Below are 21,597 nucleotides of genomic sequence, written 5' to 3'. Positions count from 1 at the left end.
AATGTGCTGTTTTGGGGAGCGGGTGGGGGTGGGGGGGTCATCCACTTATTTAATTGATTTCAATTTATTTCAATGGGAGGGGGTGATTTGCGATACAAGTGTTTTGAATTAAGTGGGAACTGCACATATTTTGGAATGTTGCCTATAATTCACAATCTTTATGAGATACAAGAACACACATGTTTTTTCAATGCATTTTAACTCATAAAGAGAAATTAAAGTGTGCTTACAATGGAGTCAATGGGAGATCCTCTATTCCGCCAATAAAACCCAATAAATAACCATCACAAAATTGCCAACAATACTCCATTCACATTTGGTGACCTGAATATTAACTAAGTATTAATGATATTGTTATTGTAAGTGTTAATGTTAAGGGCCTATTTTTAGCAGCACATTGTCACAGAGAGGTTACTTTATTATGCTGCTGTATTGACATTATCAGATGGTGAGCTGCTATTTTGCATCGGAGCTTGTGAAAGTTTATTGTAGATTATCATGTATTATAATCATGCCTCTCATCTTGATAGTAAAATGATGAGCACATAATCCGAGGAGTTGGTCAAATATGACAGCCAATTCGGACCCAGAAATGGTGAAAAAGACCCCAAAAAATGCGTGGTTCCACTGTCTTTTTTTGGCAAGGATTATAGGTCATTCTTCATCTAAACGGGAATATATCAACATCCAAATAGTCGGCATCCCAGTGACAGCAAACATTGTACAGTATGATGTTTTATTGCGTTTGTTGTCTCTCATGAAGTCTGCATGAGTAGTAATCAGTGATGATGTTGGAAGGAGAAAGCAAACGTCGAGATGCATTTCTGAAATTAATACGCCGCTGAATGCTTTAAATGGACAGAATACGTAATTACGACCTAATTTTTTTTAGACCGATACGGCTAGATTCATTGAGTTGAAATCGATTAAGTAACTTTTTAGCAAAAAAAAACCCCCAAAAAACAGTGTGACTGAAATAAATAGTGGACACTGAACACTACAGGTGACATTTCTTATATTCCTGTTATTTCTTGTAAGATAATTATGTATAAATTAACTATGGATACAAACAAGCAAGTAAACAACAATTAATGACCCATGCATTCACATCTTATTTGAATAAAGTGCAACCAACACTTTAGGTTGAATTAACAAGATTAAACCTTTTCTACTCACATTTTCAACATTCAAGTAATTTTCCGTGAAAGTACAGTAACCAACATTTTAACAGTAGATTTACCTGCTAAATAAGTTCCCCGACCCGGCCATACAGTATTTGATCTCCGACCTCACGTTGCCAATGAAGGACAGCGTCCTAGGTGTGTGCAAGCATATATGTTCCCTCATCCCTATTGATGATGTTGGTCCCTCGCTCCCTAATTTCCATAAACTCCTTCATCCATCTATTTTATTTCTTTCTTCCTCATGAAATGATTTCTCCTTGTCTTTCGGAAGTTGGTGCGTCGCCATAATTGTCACTTCCGCTTTGTCGGTCGCGTCTTTATCATCGTGTTGTGTCGTTTGTATTTGTTGTGGCTTTTGCAATCGTGCTGTAGCTGAAAGTTATGATATTGTAATGCCCCACAGTGGAGAGGCAGAGACACAGTCTGAGATATACTCTCAGAAACTTTCTTCACAAGCGGTAACAAACTCAGGGAGTCAAAAGACAAATATACAAGAGCTGCTGTTCGCCACAAGTCACGTTTAGACACTCAACACAAAAACACCCACAAACTCGAGCGAGTCTGTTCACTCTGCCGCTCTCGCACACATCACACACAACAGCACCACCTCTTAAGGGCACAGACACACGTCACAGATATTACACTATTGTCTTGTGCCGTCAGTGTTTGTTATGACCTTTCTCGACCACGTTAGTTATCCACCATTTTTGGTTTGATGACGCCACAGACGGGAAAATAGACTTTAACGTTTAACATCCTTATTTTTAAAACTGATAAACTTCATATAATGTCTGCCGTTCTTAAATCCAATGTTTTCCTTTTCCTTGTTTTGATGAAATCAATTTCCCTTTTAAAACAATCTTGGATCGATACCTATATTTTGGAAGGCAAACTTGCCAAGCACAGATCAATATACTTGAAATTTAGGAATATAAATTGATCTATCAATATATGAATCAATTGATACACCCCTAATGTATAATACCTTGATGGAAGTGTTTGGATGTTTTCTAAGCGCTTTATAGGCAGAATAGAGCAACTCCCATAAGCTCTAATGTAAGCAGACTTTTACTCGCATTTATTTGCTAGTTAGAATAGATAAAAAAAGAAACACGTGTTCTTGTCTTACATAAGGATTGTGAACGATAGGCAAAATTCCAATAAAAGTGCAGTTCCCCTTTAACAGCTCTGTCACAGTGACAGAACCAATTGAGTTCATAAGTTAAGGTACTACTGTATTTGTAATGAAACTGGTATGTCATGGTTAGAAATAGACATTTGGACACTAAATCTAAAAAAGTTAGGGATTTAATAAAGTACATCTGTTGTCTAATGATCATAAAATATTGTGGTTAAAAAAAGTGAACAATACAAAGTGCGGCCCACAGTTAGAGTGTTATTGGCCCGTGACACATTATGGAAATAACATTTTTAAGAAAAATCAGCATAGATGCGAAACATAGCGCAAAGGGGCACAATGTAGTGAGAAAAGGCTGACATCTTAATACTAATAACTAGAAAAATGGTCTTGAAATGTATATTCATAAGTTTTTCTTAGCTTTTTTTAACAACAAAAAAAAGAAAAAACCTACATCCTTTGATTTTTTTAGTATGTCCCTTGGTGGAAAAAGTTTGGACACCCCTGCAGTATGTATGAAGCAGTTAGTGTGTCTTTGTAATGTACTTTAGCACCACCTATAGGACTGGAGTGAAACAATATCAACAAGCATATCATGATATCTAAGCCCAACACTAACTTCAAATGTCTAGTACTATTCCCTGACTGTTTATTGATTTACACACATATTGTATGTATGTGTGTGCGTGGCAGAGAGATTAATAGTATACCTGCCTCTGACCAGCAGGCCAGTTGAGAAGAACTCACTTTGCCAGATGTTCAAAGGGCACACTGACCTGGAGGTGAAGGAGACAATGACAGGTTAGTCAAGAAAGCAAGAAAACAAGCTAACTAACTTGGTTTATCCAGAATGTAACTTTGTTGTGTATAAAAAAAAAGCAGCATGTTTTGCGTATGCAAACTGTGGCTCTGGACAGTATAATCGGAAACGATAGCGAGCCTTCACAGAGTGGTGTTTATTTGAGACTACCTTCAGAATTTGACAGTAGAAAAAAATTAAGTCAGTTCTGACCGCTATAAAACTTAACACTTGTCAGTTTTAATGTGCTCGTTAGGCTAAAATAACCAACACAACCATGTTGGTTGACTTGTGACAATTTTTTATTCAGGAGTGGGATGTCATCCCACAACAGTGTGTAACCAGGCACTGACTTAGGCTCCTGATGTCTACCGGTACTTGTCAATAGCAACAGGGGAATAAGTTGTTTGGCAAATGGATAGTAAACATTTCACATGAGCTGTGATGCTAATCCTGGCCATGTTCCTCATAAATAGGAAATTGTCTAAAAGAAATATACAATAGATTCCTGGCCCCCCTGCACTCCCAGAATAATTGTATCTGCTGAAATGGTAAGTGTTAGTATTCCTAATGGTAACTAATGAGAAAGTGATTTGATGGCGCTATCTACAGGGAAACAAACAGTGTTGTAGTCAATTTAGGAAGATACTTGCCAAGATGTATAATTGCACTTCTTTTTTTTTTTACAGTAAGTCCAATACTGTTGGTTCATTGGTTCAGACATGACAGCGATAAATGTAATTCCGTGAAGTGGGAATAATTCATTATTAATCAAATATTTTCACAACCTGTTGATTGCCTTCTAAATTCATTTTTCAACATTATGAGAGCCCTTTAGACATGATATAACACCCTTCAGTCACCTTTACAATATTTTAATCCAATATAGTAATGATGGCTGGACCTGAGCCAATCAGTGGCCAGGATACTGAACAGCGCGCTCTGATTGGTTTGGTCTCCTGTAGTGGCCAATACAATATTTGTACTTTAATGAGCTATTTTTATGTTTAAAATGCTTAATTTAAGACCAAAACATTGAAATATATGCTTTGAATAAATAAACAATATCCAAAAACCCACGATGTGGTAAAGCCGCAATATTTGAAGCGCAATGTAGCGAGGAACAAATTTATACTTTACTTGTTTCTTAATGTACAAAAGTCTGTGAGAAAAACTGTGAGAAGAACATTATCGGTTTAGAGTATAAAAAATAGGCACTCTTAAGGCTTTTGATGGGTCAAATTGGGTTAGTTTTTCACCATTTCTGGGGTGTCTTGAAACGTAACCCCTAAATGTGCGGCTATACGGTAAACAGGCTTTCCAAATGTATTGATAAAAAATTGATCAAATACACATCTGTGATTTTTTTCATAGCGCGTTTTGGGTAAAATCAATGATGAATTTGATACTTTAAAAAAATAATAATTTGTTATCTATATTTTACTTATTTATTTACTAATTCTCAATTATTAAAGAACTTTCATAGAAAGATGGATGGATCGATGAATTTGAGTTGGACAAAAAGCCACGGGCCCCAATGGATGGCGCTGTGTTGACAAAAGTTAACTATAGACATATTGGACAAGTTTGGCCTTGGTCTCTAGTGGAGGGCCTTTCTAGTTTTAACTTTTCCAGGCTATATGACTCATCCTACCTGCGATGGCGTGATGCGTGACTGGTCGAGGCGCGCTGAGAGGTCACCCGAGGACAGGTTGGCGGGGGCACCGCGATGAAGCCTCATGGCGACTTTGCGCTCTCGCTCTACTCGTTCTGCTCGGCCCACCTGAGGAGAACGATTACCTGCACGCAAACACCTGCAATTAAGGGCGTACTCATATTTAAGCCATTTGTACCGTGCCGGACGTGGCCTCCAATGGCCTGTTTTTCTGTCCCGTCGCGTCTAATCTGCTGTGTTACTGCATTTTGCCTGACTTTGTGGATTATTTCCAGTCTACTTTTGATTATCTTTATTGTGCAAGGTGGCCGCCAGCGAGTGGATCGATCGCATTAATCATTACGCATATGGAAGTAGTTGCGAGTGAGCAAGCGTGCTGTGGGTTTAACTTTTGGATTATTTTGAGTCATTGTAATTTATGAATTGTGTTGGGTATCATTAAGGCCTTGGGAGGAGCGATTGCAATACAATAAGGGTTTTAGGACTTGTTGTAATTGTGCCGTGCTAATGGAGGGGAAGTGTGGCCCAAGCATGGTACAAGTGGCCTAGTGTGTGTGTGTGTCTGTGTGTGTACACACTAATAACAAAAAATATGAGCAACATTGACACATAGGATTGTTGTTTCCTACCTGACTGCTGGACCCCGCGTGTGACCGCTTTAGACGGAAGTATGTCCGCTTCATTCTTGACTCGGTTAGCCGCTGAAGGTTTGGGTCCAGATGGCAAAGCTCGGCCACCTGCGCCTGCTCGCTCTTCATCTTCTTTTTCCTCCTTACGGTCCTTGTCTCCATCCTCTGTTGTTCTGCTGGCCCCCTGGAACACAGTGGAAGTGTGAAAACCACAGCTGGCCAGCGTAAACTTACAATTGTCCCACTCACAAATTTCAGCATGCTCCAATCGAAGACATAGTCATAAGAGAAGCCCTGTCTGTGGAAAAGGTTCCTGAAGAGCTGCCTCAGGTAAGAATAGTCCGGCTTGTCGTCGAAGCGCAGGGAGCGACACAGGTTCAGGTAGGTGGAGAACACAGCTGCAAGACAGAAGAGAGATTGGGATGGATTTGAAAAAGAATTGGCACCCAGACAGAGATTCGAACCCTCAATCTTTTTACTATGAGGCCAACACTCTAACCACAGCCCTATATATTTACATATACAGTTAAGAGTGCCCCAACTTAAGAGTGTTTTGAAATAAGAGCTGTCTCTTGGCTAATTGTAATGCTTTAAACTGCAAGCAAAAATTTGAAATCCGGCGAATATTTATCCATGAAAATATAGAAAAGTGCGGATGGTGTGTTTGACGGGGAAGCAGCTGGAAGGTGATACCGTAGAAGTCCACTCTCCAAGGTAAATGCAGTACCTAATTAATACATTACTTCATAAAACTACTGCAGGTGTTAATAGTACATTTGATTGTATTATTTTATACAATATATCTGATCTAAAAGTTAGTTTTTCTTTTTAAAAAGCATGTTCCATGTTACAATTGTGGGTTTTTTGGGAGGGCGGGGCAAGCACCAATTAAATCAATTTAAATTAATTTCAATCGGGAAACGTTGATTTGCGATACAAGTGTTTTGAGATAAGAGCTCCATCGCTGAACCAATTAAGTGAGTTGAGGTACAACCGTGTATTAAAATATAAGACAAAAAACAGATATGTTGATATGTTTATTTTGTTAATATATTGTCTCTGTCATGATCTGGCAGCTCTGCTGCCGCCTGTCTGCTTTTTTGGTCATGTGTCGGAGCCACCTTTGGGCACACCTGATACCCATTTCCTCCTGACTACTTAAGCTATTCAGTCTGTTCACTCGGCGCAGATTCCTGATAGTTCACCCTTCCAGATTACAAAGAGGAACATAACTGGGACTTGTAATCTCGCTAGAAAGATGTCTCGGCATCGAGGCCCTCTACCCGCGAGAGGAAATGATGAGAGGTATAGCAGATTAGTCTCGCTTAACAAGTGGCTGGCTCGTTTTTGTAGAGAACAGGGACTAACGTATATTGATAATTGGCCCTCTTTCTGGGGCAAACTGTGCTTGCTGAGGAGGGATGGCCTTCACCTAAACCGGGAAGGCGCCATCACTCTTGCTAGGAATATAGATCAATGTTTGAGTCACATTTGACTAACTACACTAGAGCAAGGTCGGATGCAGGCAACTACAGTGCCTGTTGGCCCGGGTGAAGAGTCAGTTAAGATAGAACTAACCATCGCCAGGCTGGAAAATTCCTGCACACATAGCATTTCTTGTAGAATAATACACAACCCACATAATGAGGAGGCATGCATTCTACTGAGGTGGCAAATTATGAAGCGTTAAATCTATCGCAGCACCAGGCAAATAATCTCAAGATCCCCCCTATATCAATTCCTAAATGTGATCAAAATTATTTAAGGCGTACTACGCAAAGTAGACGGAACGATATTAATATCAGTACTATGGATACCATTAACAATAATGCCTAAAACAGCCTACTACCTATAATATGGGCATTTCAAACATCAGATCATTGTCTCCCAAAGCGTTATTAGTTAATGCGGTCATTACAGACAACAATCTTAACATCATTGGTCTCAGTGAAACTTGGCTAAAACCAGATTACGTTTTTCCGCTAACGAGGCATCACTTCCTAACTATACGAGTGCACATATTGCCCGTACCCTTAGAAGGGTTGGTGGGGTCGGACCGATATCCAATGAAAACCTTAACCCTAACCTAAGTAATAAATATAAATCATTTGAGGTACTTACTATAAAGTTTGCCACACCGCTACCTCTCCATCTGGTTGTTATCTATCCTGGACCATATTCGGACTTTATTAGTGAATTTTCAGAGTTTGTTGCTGATATAGGGATGCACGCAGATAACATAATTTTAATATCCATATGAATACCCCGTCAGAACCTCTGTGCGTGGCGCTCCAGACTATAATCGATAGCTCCGGTCTTACACAAATAATAATGAACCCACACATCACAACAGTAATAGTATGGATCTAGTCCAGGGTGTCACCACCTCCAAAGTTATGGTACTCCCATACACTAAGGTAATGTCCGACCACTACCTTATAAAATTTGAAGTTCTGCCTCATTGTCAACAAGCCATTAATAACGAATGCTTTAGCAGCCGCAAAATTAATGCTGCCACAACTACGACTCTTGTTGGCCTAGCCGTTGGTAATGGCGCCATTCCCAAATTATGTGGGCTCTATCAATAACCTCACCAACAACTTTAACAATGCCCTGCGCAATGCCATTGATAGTAATGCACCGCTACAGCTAAAAAAAGGCCCCTAAAGGTGTACCCCATGGTTCACAGAAGAAACTAGAGCTCTTAAACTATCATGTAAAAAGCTGGAACGCAAATGGCATGCGACTAAACTTGAGGTTTTCCATCAAGCATGGAGTGATTGTTTGATAAATTATAAACACGCGCTTACCTTAGCTAAAACTAATTACTACTCAAATCTCATCCGCCTCAATAAAAACGATCCTAAAAATGTGTTCAGTACAGTAGCATCGCTAACTCAACAAGGGACTTCTCACAGTTGCTCCACCCACTCGGCTGAAAACTTAATGCAATTCTTTAAAAGAAAATGTAACTCAATAGAAAGGAGATTAAAGATAACGTGTGCCAGCTCTATTAACGCCGATACAAATGTATGTACGACGGATATTGCCCTCCAAAATAATCTCTCTCTTTTTGAAGAAATAACACTAGAGGAACTCCTAAGACTTGTAAATGGTCGACAGGGTTTGGTTCTTGGCTCTGCACTCTTCAGCATCTATATGCTGCCGCTAGCTGACATCATACGCAAATACGGTGTTAGCTTTCACTGCTGATGACACCCAACTCTACATGTCCCTAAAGCTGACCAACGTCAGTCATTACGTAGTCAGTCATCTGGAGGCAAGTCTTAATTAAATCAAACAATGGATGTCCAGCAACTTTTTGCATCTTAACGCTACGAAAACAGAAATGTTGATTGGCGGTCCTACTAGACACCGGCACTTATTTAACAACACCACCTTAAAATTTGACAACAAAACAATTATAAAAAGCGACTCTGTAAAGAATCTCGGTATTATCTTCGATCCAACGCTCTCATTTGAGTCACACATTAAGAGTGTTACTAAAACAGCCATCTTTCATCTCTGTAATATCGCTCAAATCCGTCCCATTTTGTCCACCACCGACGCTGAGATTATTATTCATGCGTTCGTTACATCTCGTCTTGATTACTGTAACATATTGTTTTCGGATCTCTCTATGTCTAGCAATAAAACATTACAGTTGGTACAAAATGCGGCTGCTAGACTTCTGACAAGAACACTTAAGATGCGACTTTAAGGTACTATTACTTGCGTATAAAATTTTAAACGTTGTAGCTCCATCTTATCTTGCTGATTGTATTGTACCATATGTACCGGACAGAAATCTGCGTTCTAAGAACTCCGGCTTATTAATGATTCCCAGAGCCCAAAAAAAGTCTGTGAGCTTTGGAATGTTTTCTATTTGGGCTCCAGTACTCTGGAATGCCCCACCGGTAACAGTTAGAGATGCTACATCAGTAGAAGCATTTAAGTCCCAACTTAAAACTCATTTGTATACTCTAGCCTTTAAATACAGTAGACCACGTTTAGACCAGTTGATCCGCCGTCTCTCTTTTCTGCTTTGCCCCCCTCTCCTGTGCGGAGAGGTTATCAGGTGCCCACAGATCAGTTTCCACGGAGGATGCGTTAGGTAGACCAGTTGGTGACGCTCACGTTATTAACCCTACCCACTCGGCATCCATTGCACCAGTCACCCTGCGGTACCTTCCAAGGTTTCTCATTGTGCCCATTAGGTTGAGTTTTTTCTTGTCCTGATGTGGGATCAGAGCTGAGGATGTCGTTGTGGTTTTTGCAGCCCTTTGAGACATTTGTAATTAAGGCCTAATATAAATAAGCTTTGATTTATTGAATGTCTTCACCCTCAGCCAGCGTGTCGATCAGACCAGCACTGTGACTCGCCCGGAAAGAGGTCACCCCAGGACGGGGACCTTCCCACCTTCACCAGCGAATATTTCCTCCCCTTTCAGCGGCGAGTCTGGCTGTTGCAAGCAATTTCTCCATCATTGCTCATATTTGATCAACAGCCAGGTTCCTATTTCTCTGACCAGGCTAAAATAGCTTATATCGTGAGCCTGTTATCTGACAAAGCCCCCGCCTGGGCCATGGCGGTTAGTAACAATACTCGCTGTGCGCTCGTCACTACCTTTGTTTACTAAGGAAATGATGAAGGTATTTGATCCCCCCTAAAAGGCAGAGAAGCAGGCGGCTGCTGGACTTAAAGCAAGTTAAGCTCCCTGTGGCCACATACTCCATAGACTTCCGCATCGTAGAAGCAGAGAGTGGATTTAGTGATGCCCCTTTATGCAGCATTTTTTGCAAGGGATTAGAATAGGATATGATAGACTTTTTAATTCATCCCTCAATAAGGAAATTACATGTAAAAACCTGCACGTTTTTACATACAGTAGTAGAAGTAAAACATAATGAAAAACAAAACATTTATAATAAGTACTACATTTTGCGCACTAATTTGTATTGATAAAAAAATTTAATATCAAGAAACACTAACATCTGTATTGCACACCAAGAAAAAACATCACAGTAATCACATACAGTAAGTGCATTGTAAAGTCTTATGGCTGTGGGTATAAAAGGACCTGCGGTAGCGCTCCTTCTTGCACTGTGGATGTAACAGTCTAATGCTGAAGGAGCTACTCAGGGTCTACACAGTGTTGTGCATGGAGTGAGAGGGATGGGACATTATGGATGTTAACTTGGCCAGCATTCTTCTGTCAGCCACCTATTCAATGCAGTCTAGACTCTAGTGGGAAGAGATTTGAAGCTTGTGCGGACTTTGTCGGGGGGGAGGGAGTGTCAAGATTGTTGCATTTTATGACTCGGGGGCAGACGATTGCTTTATGGACTTGAACTGTGTGTACTTACATAAAATTGCTAAAATAAACTTTGCTCCCCTAAGAAGGTCCAGTCTTTCGACGGCCATTTACTGGCGAGGGTGACACACCTAACTGAAAGTTCTTAAGTGGGGCTTTAATTGCATCAGTGTGTCCGCACTATTCTTGCTGTAGAAGTATATCTGAATTGCAATGATATGCGTACGAGATGGAAGAATGCAAAGGGCAATAGGCCGGCAGTAAATAGTGTGCATGTGTGCGTAAGGCTGAAATAAAGCGCTGTGCAGGATTTAGAAATCATCCAATTGGACGCTTAGCTTAGCTTCTTGTTATACCAATTGGTTGGTTTAAAAAATACTTACAAGGGTAGCCTTTGCACAGGACCTCAATAGGAGTGGACATTTTCTTTTCGCTGATGCGTTCATACTTCTGCCTCTTGGTGGCGGCCTTGAGCCCCTGCCAGGGCAGAGATCCCAGATTGAAGTACATGAGGACGTAGCCCAGCGACTCCAGATCATCTCGCCTCGACTGCTCTGTAGAGGACACAGAAAAAGAAGGGAAATAAAATAAAAAGCAGATTATAAGTGTACATGCCCAATGGAATGAAATATAGCTTTCACCACTGTGTGTATGTGTGTGTGTGTGTGTGTGAGTGCTGTTTCACCAATGCCCAGGTGGGTGTTGATGGAGGCGTAGCGTGCGGTGCCGGTGAGGTTTTTATTCTCTCGATAGGGAATGTGCTGGTGCGTTCGGGCGTCCCGGTATTTCTTAGCCAGACCAAAGTCTATGATGTAGACCAGGTTGCCCTTCTTTCCGAGCCCCATGAGGAAGTTGTCAGGCTTCACGTCTCGGTGGATGAAGTTCTTCAGGTGAATGTATTCAATCCTGCTGATCTGGAGCAGACAGGTTTGTGCAATCAGTCGTGTGCGCTCTGACAAGTACGAGGCGGTAAATGAATGGATTACTTTACTTGGTGCAACATATTTTGTCAGTGGAACGCAACAAATTCAACAAGCTTAAAATTGTGGAACATGACATAAGACATATGACCTTTAAGGTATGACTGGTCTGCTTTGAATAGTTTTTTTTTTACCTTGTTAATAGTCAACTAAGACCTCAGTAGGGTAATGGAATGCAGGAGTGCTTAGAGGGGAACTGCACTTTTTTTTTTTCATTTTGCCTATCGTTCACAATCAATCAATCAACAAGGTATTTATATAGCCCTTAATTACAAGTGCCTCAAAGAGCTTCACAAACCACGACGACATCCTCGGATCTGAACCCACATTCAGGGCATGTACAGAAAAAACTCAACCCAATGGAAACAATGATAAACCTTGGGAGGGACTGCAGACGTGGGTGACTGGGTGCGACAGATGCCGAATGGGTACAGGTCCTAATGTGAGAGTCCAGTCCACAGGAGGGGAATCCTTTTGCATGTAGACAAGTCGGCAGCGCAGAGACGTCACCAACTGATGCATAGAGGAGTGGTCAACCCCGGGTAATTTTGAGAGACAAGAACACACGTCATTTTTAGGATTCTAAAAAATGCTTGCAAAATGCGGCTAATAGGAGTCACCCTCAAAACCCTCCATCAACGTTTTATATACACACTGCAAGTCTATATATAATGTAGTCACAGACACATGCATAACAATATGTAATATGTACAAAAATTCCCATATTTTTTTAATTTTAAGCAATACCGGAACTTCTTTCCTCAGCGCATTCATTTCCGTTTCTGTAGCAAACACTTCCGACTTCTGGCAAAAAATGTGTGTTCACACTTCAGGAAACAAACGCAAGTGTGTTGTAATCATGGCAGACTTGGTAACAGACAACGAAGATGACTATACTTTGACAAATGAGGATTCACAACCTTATCTTTTTGAATCTGAATATGCGAAGGATGAACTGCTGCTTATAAAAGCGAGCACAAAGGAAGGGTGAAACGTTGGAGCAGACAGAAACCGAGAGGGTGAGGTCGGCGTGACTTGCAGGTATAACTATGGAACTTAGAGCCAAGCTATGCCAACATAAATGGTGTGCTTACCCAAAATTCACTGGAAAAAACTTCCCAGGCCAGCTTGACCAAACAACTGTCCATCCAGTGAGTCGTTTAAATACATTTAACACATGCTTGTCACCACAGCTACATACACTGTCGAGCTAGCTCTGTACAAACAAAACATGAAATGTGGGAGAATACTTTACAGATACTATTATATAATTGTTTAAGTTTGACACAGAAGCTAGCTTTCGGCTAATGTCATAGCATGCCGTTGTAAGGCGATGTGTTACTATGCTAGAAAAACAGTTCCTCAGTGTTCGCTCTTACAATAACAATGTCGCTATAGCTTAGTTATTATACAGGTTACGGAATGTAAGTTAATTATTGTTGGCAGTTTTTGGAAACATTTTTAAAGAGATTTAGAGGCAGAATTGGACTGCTCCCATTAGCTGCATTGCTAGCCACCAAGAAAAAGCAATTTTTTACAATTTCGAATGCAAAAAAACAACAACATTTTGTCTTCTCGTCCTTCATAATGATTGTGAACGACAGGTAAATATCCAGAAAAAGTGAAGTTTCCTTTTAAATTTATTGCAGTCCCTTCAGGAATTTGCGATTGCACCAATTCACACAAATTCAACCAATCCTCGCGATTTATAGAAGTTTTGTAACTTTGTCCAATGTCCGCAACTTCTCCGCATATTTAAGCCAACTAGCATAACTTTTGCCCATTCACATTAGTCTCTGAGAGGCGCTCAATTGCGCACATCAACTGTCCAATCAAAACCATTCTTAATTTTCTTGAGTAGACAAAGCAGGAGCATCAAAGTGTAACAATATATTAACTTTTTATTGCTCAAACGGCGCAGTTGTTCTCTTCATGCTTAGCTTAGACATACTTCCTGTCTACGGCGCTCAGCCTTCTGGTTAATGTACAAAACCCAAAACCAGTGAAGTTGGCACGTTGGGTAAATTGTAAACAAAAACAGAATACAATGACTTGCAAATCATTTTCAACCTATATTCAATTGAATACACTGCAAAGACAAGATACTTAACGTTCAAACTGGAAAACTTCATTATTTTTTGCAAATATTAGCTCAATTGGAATTTGACGCCTGCAACATGTTTCAAAAAAGCTGGCACAAGTGGCAAAAAAGACTGAGAAAGTTGAGGAATGCTCATTAAACACTTATTTGGAACATCCCACAGGTGAACAGGCTAATTGGGAACAGGTGGGTGCCATGATTGGGTATAAAAGCAGATTCCATTAAATGCTCAGTCATTCACAAACAGGGATGGGGCGAGGGTCACCACTTTGTGAACAAATGCGTGAGCAAATTGTTTAAGAACAACATTTCTCAAATAGCTTTTGCAAGGAATTTTGGAATTTCACCATCTGGAATCTGGATAAATTGCTGCACGTAAGCAGCAAGGCTGAAAACCAACATTGAATGCCCGTGATGTTCGATCCCTCAGGCGGTACTGCATCAAAAACCGAGATCAGTGTGTAAAGGATATCACCACATGGGCTCAGGAACACTTCAGAAAACCCCTGTCAGTAACTATAGTTGGTCGCTACATCTGCAAGTGCAGGTTAGAACTCTACTATGCAAAGCCAAAGCCATTTATCAACAACACCCAGAAACGCCGCTGGCTTCACAGGGCCCTAGCTCATCTAAGATGGACTGATGCAAAGTGGAAAAGTGTTCTGCGGTCTCAAGAGTCCACATTTCAAATTGTTTTTGGAAACTGTGGACAACGTGTCCTCCGGACCAAAGAGGAAAATAACCATCCGGATTGTTATAGGCACAAAGTTCAAAAGCCAGCATCTGTGATGGTATGGGTGTGTATTAGTGCCCAAGGCATGGGTAACTTACACATCTGTGAAGGGGCCATTAATGCTGAAAGGTACATACAGGTTTTGGAGCAACATATGTTGCCATCCAAGCAACGTTATCATGGATGCCCCTGCTTATTTCAGCAAGACAATGCCAAGCCACGTGTTACAACAGCGTGGCTTCGTAGTAAAAGAGTGTGGGTACTAGACTGGCCTGCCTGCAATAAAATAGTGCAATAAGTGCCTGGCCCATGTAAAAGCAACATTCACTTGTAGAAAATAAAGAAGTCATCGTTCAAATGATGAATAAATAAATAAATAAATCATAACAGATGAGTAACAGCTACCTGTGCCTCCAGATGAACCATAAAGTTAAACATAAACAACAAAATACAAACAACTAATTATGCCGTTGTTTCGCCCCCCAAGGTCTTTTCTTTCAAACTGTTGCCACTTATCAAATGTTTTCTCATCGGTCCTGTGGCTTTACGTCTGCTGCGGTCGCCACTACTAACTCTAGGTCTCGACTTGAGTTGAGTTCAAACATGAACACACTTACAATATGATACATCACATAATTTCCTATAATTTCTCTTTACAACATGTCCTAAAATGAGTCAGAACACGCAAAGTTTATTTAATCCCAACCCTTTCCCACTTTAGAGCACTTAGTAATACATATGTTTACTTACTGGCTTCTTTTTGTAACACAGTTACATCAGTGAATGACTAGTACAGCAGTTCTTGCAATAGATGGTTAAGTCAGTCAAGATTAGCAAACTGAGATTTTATTGTGTTGTAACTCATCTTTAAACCTCCCTGTTTAATTTCTGCAGAACACATTTTGCAAACTACAAGTGAAATGTCTTCTTTTGACACGGTAAAGAAAGTCCACAGTGGTGACTGCTGCACCATGATGCTTTGCGTTGAACACAACAGGCCGCGCTCACAGTATCATGACATCACAAATATGCGACCACACCGTAGGTGAAGGGAGGGGTTAAGAAGTCAGACAGCAGCAAATTCCCACCAGAGAGACCAACTACAATCACAAACATTATACGCCTTTAATATTATTTTCTCATTTTATTGGTTGATTTTCCATGATTGAAATTATAGTTGTGATGTCATAATTGCCATTATCGTTCGATAATTGTCGGCCGCCGATGATATCGTGCATCCCTGCTTATTACACACCAGCTGTTTGATTGTAACGTGCATCTTAGCTGTAGCTTTAATTACCATATTTGGAGGTGTTTAAATTGCCATGTAAAATTGCTAATGCTAATCCGTAGCAACTGTATGGTAAATCCAATTAAAGCTGCAAGCAGCATAGAATTGTCTCTCGCGCACCCGTGCAACTTGGGGTTCACGCAAGTTGAATGCATGACGCATGCCACGACCCACCATTAAAAATCAGGAAGATTGGAGCATCTGGAAGGATGTTGTAAATTTTCCACCACAAGGCAGTGATATTGGTGTCAATATCAACATTTAGTCATGATCAGTTCCCGACCTTAAAGGCTCATATAATTTTGGAAGCAGAGATGATCATTTTAAGTCAAGTAATGACAGTTTGATAGTTGATGGCGAGGAGCAGTTTTTTCCGCCAAGCTCTGCCCAACCACAAATGGGTTGTCCCGATACCAATAATTTAATACCGGTACCAAAATGTATATCGATACTTTTTGATACTTTTTCAAATAAAGGGAACTATAAAAAATGTCAATATTGGCTTTATTTTAACAGAATATCTTACACTACATTAAACACTCACAGTCAAAGAACAATTTTACAATGTTAAAATATAAATTAAAAGGCATTGAAATGGCATCGACCCTGAAGGGAACATCTTCCCTGTGCTCCTTGACTACGGTCTGCACCGGACCGAACAGCAGGACAGGTGTAGTAACAACTACATTATTACCTGTCACTTTTTATAACTCCTTGTGCAGACCTGGATGCTTATTAGAGCTGTGAATCTTTGGGTGTCCCACGATTCGATTCAAAATCGATTCTTGGGGTCACGATTCGATTCGAAATCGATTTTTTTTCAATTCAACACGATTCTCAATTCAAAAACGATTTTTTTTATTTTTTTTATGAAAACAATACACAACAATAAATGATAAATGGGTTATACTTGTATAGCGCTTTTCTACCTTCAAGGTACTCAAAGCGCTTTGACAGTATTTCCACATTTACCCATTCACACACACATTCACACACTGATGGCGGGAGCTGCCATGCAAGGCGCTAACCAGCACCCATCAGAGGCAAAGGGTGAAGTGTCTTGCCCAAGGACACAACGGACATGACTAGGAAGGTAGAAGGTGGGAATTGAACCCCAGTAACCAGCAACACTCCGATTGCTGGCACAGCCACTCTATCAACTTCGCCACGCCGTCCCCTTATAATGCAATACAATTTCAAAACCAAACCCGACCCAGCGACATTCATAATAGCAATAAACAGAGCAATTGAGAGCAATTGAGAACACACAAACATGACACGGAACAATCTAAAAGTAGTGAGACAAAAATGAATATTATCAACAACAGTATCAATATTAGTAACAATTTTAACATAGCAGTGATTAAAAATCCCTCATTGATATTATCATTACAAACATTAATAAAAAATAAAAAAATTACAAAAAATTAACAATAGTGTCACAGTGGCTTACACTTGCATCGCATCTCATAAACTAAATGTCTAATGATAATGTCAATGAGGGATGTTTAATCACTGCTATGTTGAAATTGTAACTAATATTGATACTGTTGTTGATAATATTCATTTTTGTTTCACTACTTTTGGTTTGTTCTGTGTCGTGTTTGTGTCTCCTCTCAATTGCTCTGTTTATTGCAGTTCTGAATGTTGCTGGGTCGGGTTTGGTTTTGGAATTGGATTGCATTGTTATGGTATTGCTGTATATTGTTTTGTTGGATTGATTAATAAAAAATAAAAAAAATTTTTTTAATAAATAATAAAAATTTAAAATAAATCTTTTTTTTTTAAAATGAGAATCTATTCTGAATCGCACAACGTGAGAATCGCGATTCAAATCGATTTTTTTCCCACACCCCTAATGCTTATTATTTAAATGTTTACCTAAGTTTGAAGCAAAAGTGGTAATACTAATCGCCACATTTGGTGGTGCGTGTTTTAAAGCAGCTGTTGTGAGAGTAGCGTATGTGTGTGTGTGTTCCTTTAAGAATGGCAGTATGTGGGGTGAGTGACGTGAGTAAGTAAGTGGGCAAGTTAGGAGAGGTAGCACTAGCATGTGCAGGAGTGTCAATAGCATGGTGGATGTCTGGTTGTGCCCTGTGGAAATTATACAAACCCCGTTTCCATATGAGTTGGGAAATTGTGTTAGATGTAAATATAAACGGAATACAATGATTTGCAAATCCTTTTCAACCCATATTCAATTGAATGCACTACTAAGACAAGATATTTGATGTTCAAACTCATAAACTTTATTTTTTTTGTGCAAATAATAATTAACTTAGAATTTCATGGCTGCAATACGTGCCAAAGTAGTTGGGAAAGGGCATGTTCACCACTGTGTTACATGGCTTTTCCTTTTAACAACACTCAGTAAACGTTTGGGAACTGAGGAGACACATTTTTTAAAGGCCTACTGAAACCCACTACTACCGACCACGTAGTCTGATAGTTTATATATCAATGATGAAATCTTAACATTGCAACACATGCCAATTCGGCCGGGTTAACTTATAAAGTGCAATTTTAAGTTTCCCGCTAAACTTCCGGTTGAAAACGTTTATGTATGATGACGTATGCGCGTGGCGTCAATCGTTCAATCGTTGAAACGGAAGTATTCGGCCCCATTGAATCCAATACAAAAAACTCTGTTTTCATCTCAAAATTCCACAGTATTCTGGACATCTGTGTTGGTGAATCTTTTGCAATTTGTTTAATGAACAATGAAGACTGCAAAGAAGAAAGTTGTAGGTGGGATCTGTGTATTAGCGGCGGACTACAGCAACACAACCAGGAGGACTTTGAGATGGATAGCAGACGCGCTAGCCGGCGACCTCACCTTGACTTCCTCCGTCTCTGGGCCGCCGACCGCATCTATGATCGGGTGAAGTCCTTCGTCGCGCCGTCGATCGCTGGAACGCAGGTGAGCACGGGTGTTGATGAGCAGATGAGGGCTGGCTGGCGTAGGTGGAGCGCTAATGTTTTTATCATAGCTCTGTGAGGTCCTGTTGCTAAGTTAGCTTCAATGGCGTCGTTAGCAACAGCATTGTTAAGCTTCGCCAGCCTGGAAAGCATTAACCGTGTATTTACATGTCCATGGTTTAATAGTATTGTTGATTTTCTGTCTATCCTTCCAGTCAGGGGTTTATTTATTTTGTTTCTATCTGCATTTAAGCACGATGCTATCACGTTAGCTCCGTAGCTAAAGAGGTTCACCGATGTATTGTCCTGGAGATAAAAGTCACTGTGAATGTCCATTTCGCGTTCTCGACTCTCATTTTCAAGAGGATATAGTATCCGAGGTGGTTTAAAATACAAATCCATGATCCACAATAGAAAAAGGAGAGAGTGTGGAATCCAATGAACCCTTGTACCTAAGTTACGGTCAGAGCAAAAAAAGATACATCCTGCACTGCACGCTAGTCCTTCACTTTTACGTTCCTCATCCACGAATCTTTCATCCTCGCTCAAATGAATGGGGTAATCGTCGTTTTCTCGGTCCGAATCTCTCTCGCTGCATTGAAAACAATAGGAAAATGTGAGCAGCCCTTCCTCCTGTGACGTCACGCTACTTCCGGTAGGGGCAAGGCTTTTTTTTATCAGAGACCAAAAGTTGCGAACTTTATCGTCGTTGTTCTATACTAAATCCTTTCAGCAAAAATATGGCAATTTCGCGAAATGATCAAGTATGACACATGGAATGGATCTGCTATCCCCGTTTAAATAAAAAAAATGTCATTTCAGTAGTCCTTTAAGCTTCTCAGGTGGAATTCTTTCCCATTCTTGCTTAATGTACAGCTTAAGTTGTTCAACAGTCCGGGGTCTCCGTTGTGGTATTTTAGGCTTCATAATGCGCCACACCTTTTCAATGGGAGACAGGTCTGGACTACAGGCAGGCCAGTCTAGTACCCGCACTCTTTTACTATGAAGCCACGTTGATGTAACACGTGGCTTGGCATTGTCTTGCTGAAATAAGCAGGGGCGTCCATGGTAACGTTGCTTGGATGGCAACATATGTTGCTCCAAAACCTGTATGTACCTTTCAGCATTAATGGCGCCTTCACAGATGTGTAAGTTATCCATGTCTTGGGCACTAATACACCCCCATACCATCACAGATGCTGGCTTTTCAACTTTGCGCCTATAACAATCCGGATGGTTCTTTTCCTCTTTGTTCCGGAGGACACGACGTCCACAGTTTCCAAAAACAATTTGAAATGTGGACTCGTCAGACCACAGAACACTTTTCCACTTTGTATCAGTCCATCTTAGATGAGCTCAGGCCCAGCGAAGCCGACTGCGTTTCTGGGTGTTGTTGATAAACAGTTTTCGCCTTGCATAGGAGAGTTTTAACTTGCACTTACAGATGTAGCGACCAACTGTAGTTACTGACAGTGGGTTTCTGAAGTGTTCCTGAGCCCATGTGGTGATATCCTTTACACACTGATGTCGCTTGTTGATGCAGTACAGCCTGAGGGATCGAAGGTCACGGGTTTAGCTGCTTACGTGCAGTGATTTCTCCAGATTCTCTGAACCCTTTGATGATATTACGGACCGTAAATGGTGAAATCCCTAAATTCCTTGCTATAGCTGGTTGAGAAAGGTTTTTCTTAAACTGTTCAACAATTTGCTCACGCATTTGTTGACAAAGTGGTGATCCTCGCCCCATCCTTGTTTGTGAATGACTGAGCATTTCATGGAATCTACTTTTATACCCAATCATGGCACCCACCTGTTCCCAATTTGCCTGTTCACCTGTGGGATGTTCCAAATAAGTGTTTGATGAGCATTCCTCAACTTTATCAGTATTTATTGCCACCTTTCCCAACTTCTTTGTCACATGTTGCTGGCATCAAATTCTAAAGTTAATGATTATTTGCACAAAAAAAAAATGTTTATCAGTTTGAACATCAAATATGTTGTCTTTGTAGCATATTCAACTGAATATGGGTTGAAAATGATTTGCAAATCATTGTATTCCGTTTATATTTACATCTAACACAATTTCCCAATTCATATGGAAACGGGGTTTGTACATAAAGTGACCAAGTTGTAACTAATCGATGGCCTCGTCATTCCGACTACAGAGCGGAGCTTTACGGACCCATTGTGAAGTGAAATGTCTGCCCTGCTCTCCTCGATCACGGTCTGGGAGCCAACAAGCAGGAAAGGTGTAAAACAGTACTTGCAACACCGTGCCTCCCTGTGTAAAGCTCCACCTTTACTGTTAGTTTTGAAGCCCAAATACCTCCATATTGCACTTCACGCACCCTCTTTTTTAACCAGTAGAATTGTAGTTTTTTGCCATTTTTCCTCTCCAATATGTAATTATTTGTATGCACTTTGTGTGTGCGTTTTGACACACAACATCATGCGCCTCGGCTCTGTAGTCACCGCCGCAAAGCGGCACTCAGATGAAATAGCGGCACCGGTACTTTTTAAAACGTGGTATAGTATCGATTTCAATTGATTAGTACCGCGATACTTTATTAGCACTGGTATATGATTGATTGATTGATTGATTGAAACTTTTATTAGTAGATTGCACAGTGCAGTACATATTCCGTACAATTGACCACTAAATGGTAACACCCGAATAAGTTTTTCAACTTGTTTAAGTCGAGGTCCACTTAAATTGATTCATGATACAGATATATACCATCATCATAATACAGTCATCACACAAGATAATCATCAGAGTATATACACTGAATTATTTACATTATTTACAATCCTGGGTGTGGGATGTGGAGGG

The 21,597-nt window shown here is 40.4% G+C and overlaps 1 protein-coding gene across 4 annotated transcripts in view; it reads right to left on the bottom strand.

Annotated features, from left to right (window-relative positions):
* csnk1e (casein kinase 1, epsilon) overlaps positions 1-21,597 on the bottom strand; it is a 43,498-nt gene that overhangs the window by 1,555 nt on the left and 20,346 nt on the right. Inside the window, exons 5-10 of one of the 4 annotated variants that reach the window (XM_062056207.1) lie at positions 11,426-11,654; positions 11,124-11,294; positions 5,675-5,823; positions 5,426-5,609; positions 4,776-4,921; positions 3,033-3,098 (exon numbers count right to left, since the gene is read on the bottom strand). In XM_062056207.1, coding sequence (XP_061912191.1) covers positions 3,066-3,098; positions 4,776-4,921; positions 5,426-5,609; positions 5,675-5,823; positions 11,124-11,294; positions 11,426-11,654 — 912 coding nt within the window. In that variant the 3' untranslated portion in view covers positions 3,033-3,065. The remainder of the gene's footprint in view (positions 1-3,032; positions 3,099-4,775; positions 4,922-5,425; positions 5,610-5,674; positions 5,824-11,123; positions 11,295-11,425; positions 11,655-21,597) is intronic. The other 3 variants (XM_062056208.1, XM_062056209.1, XM_062056210.1) reach the window with 3 other exon arrangements.

Source organism: Entelurus aequoreus, linkage group LG08 (assembly GCF_033978785.1).
Source record: "Entelurus aequoreus isolate RoL-2023_Sb linkage group LG08, RoL_Eaeq_v1.1, whole genome shotgun sequence".
Classification (NCBI taxonomy): domain Eukaryota; kingdom Metazoa; phylum Chordata; class Actinopteri; order Syngnathiformes; family Syngnathidae; genus Entelurus; species Entelurus aequoreus.
The sequence above is the reverse complement of the archived record's forward strand: the minus strand, read 5'-3'. Positions and strand labels throughout refer to the sequence as shown.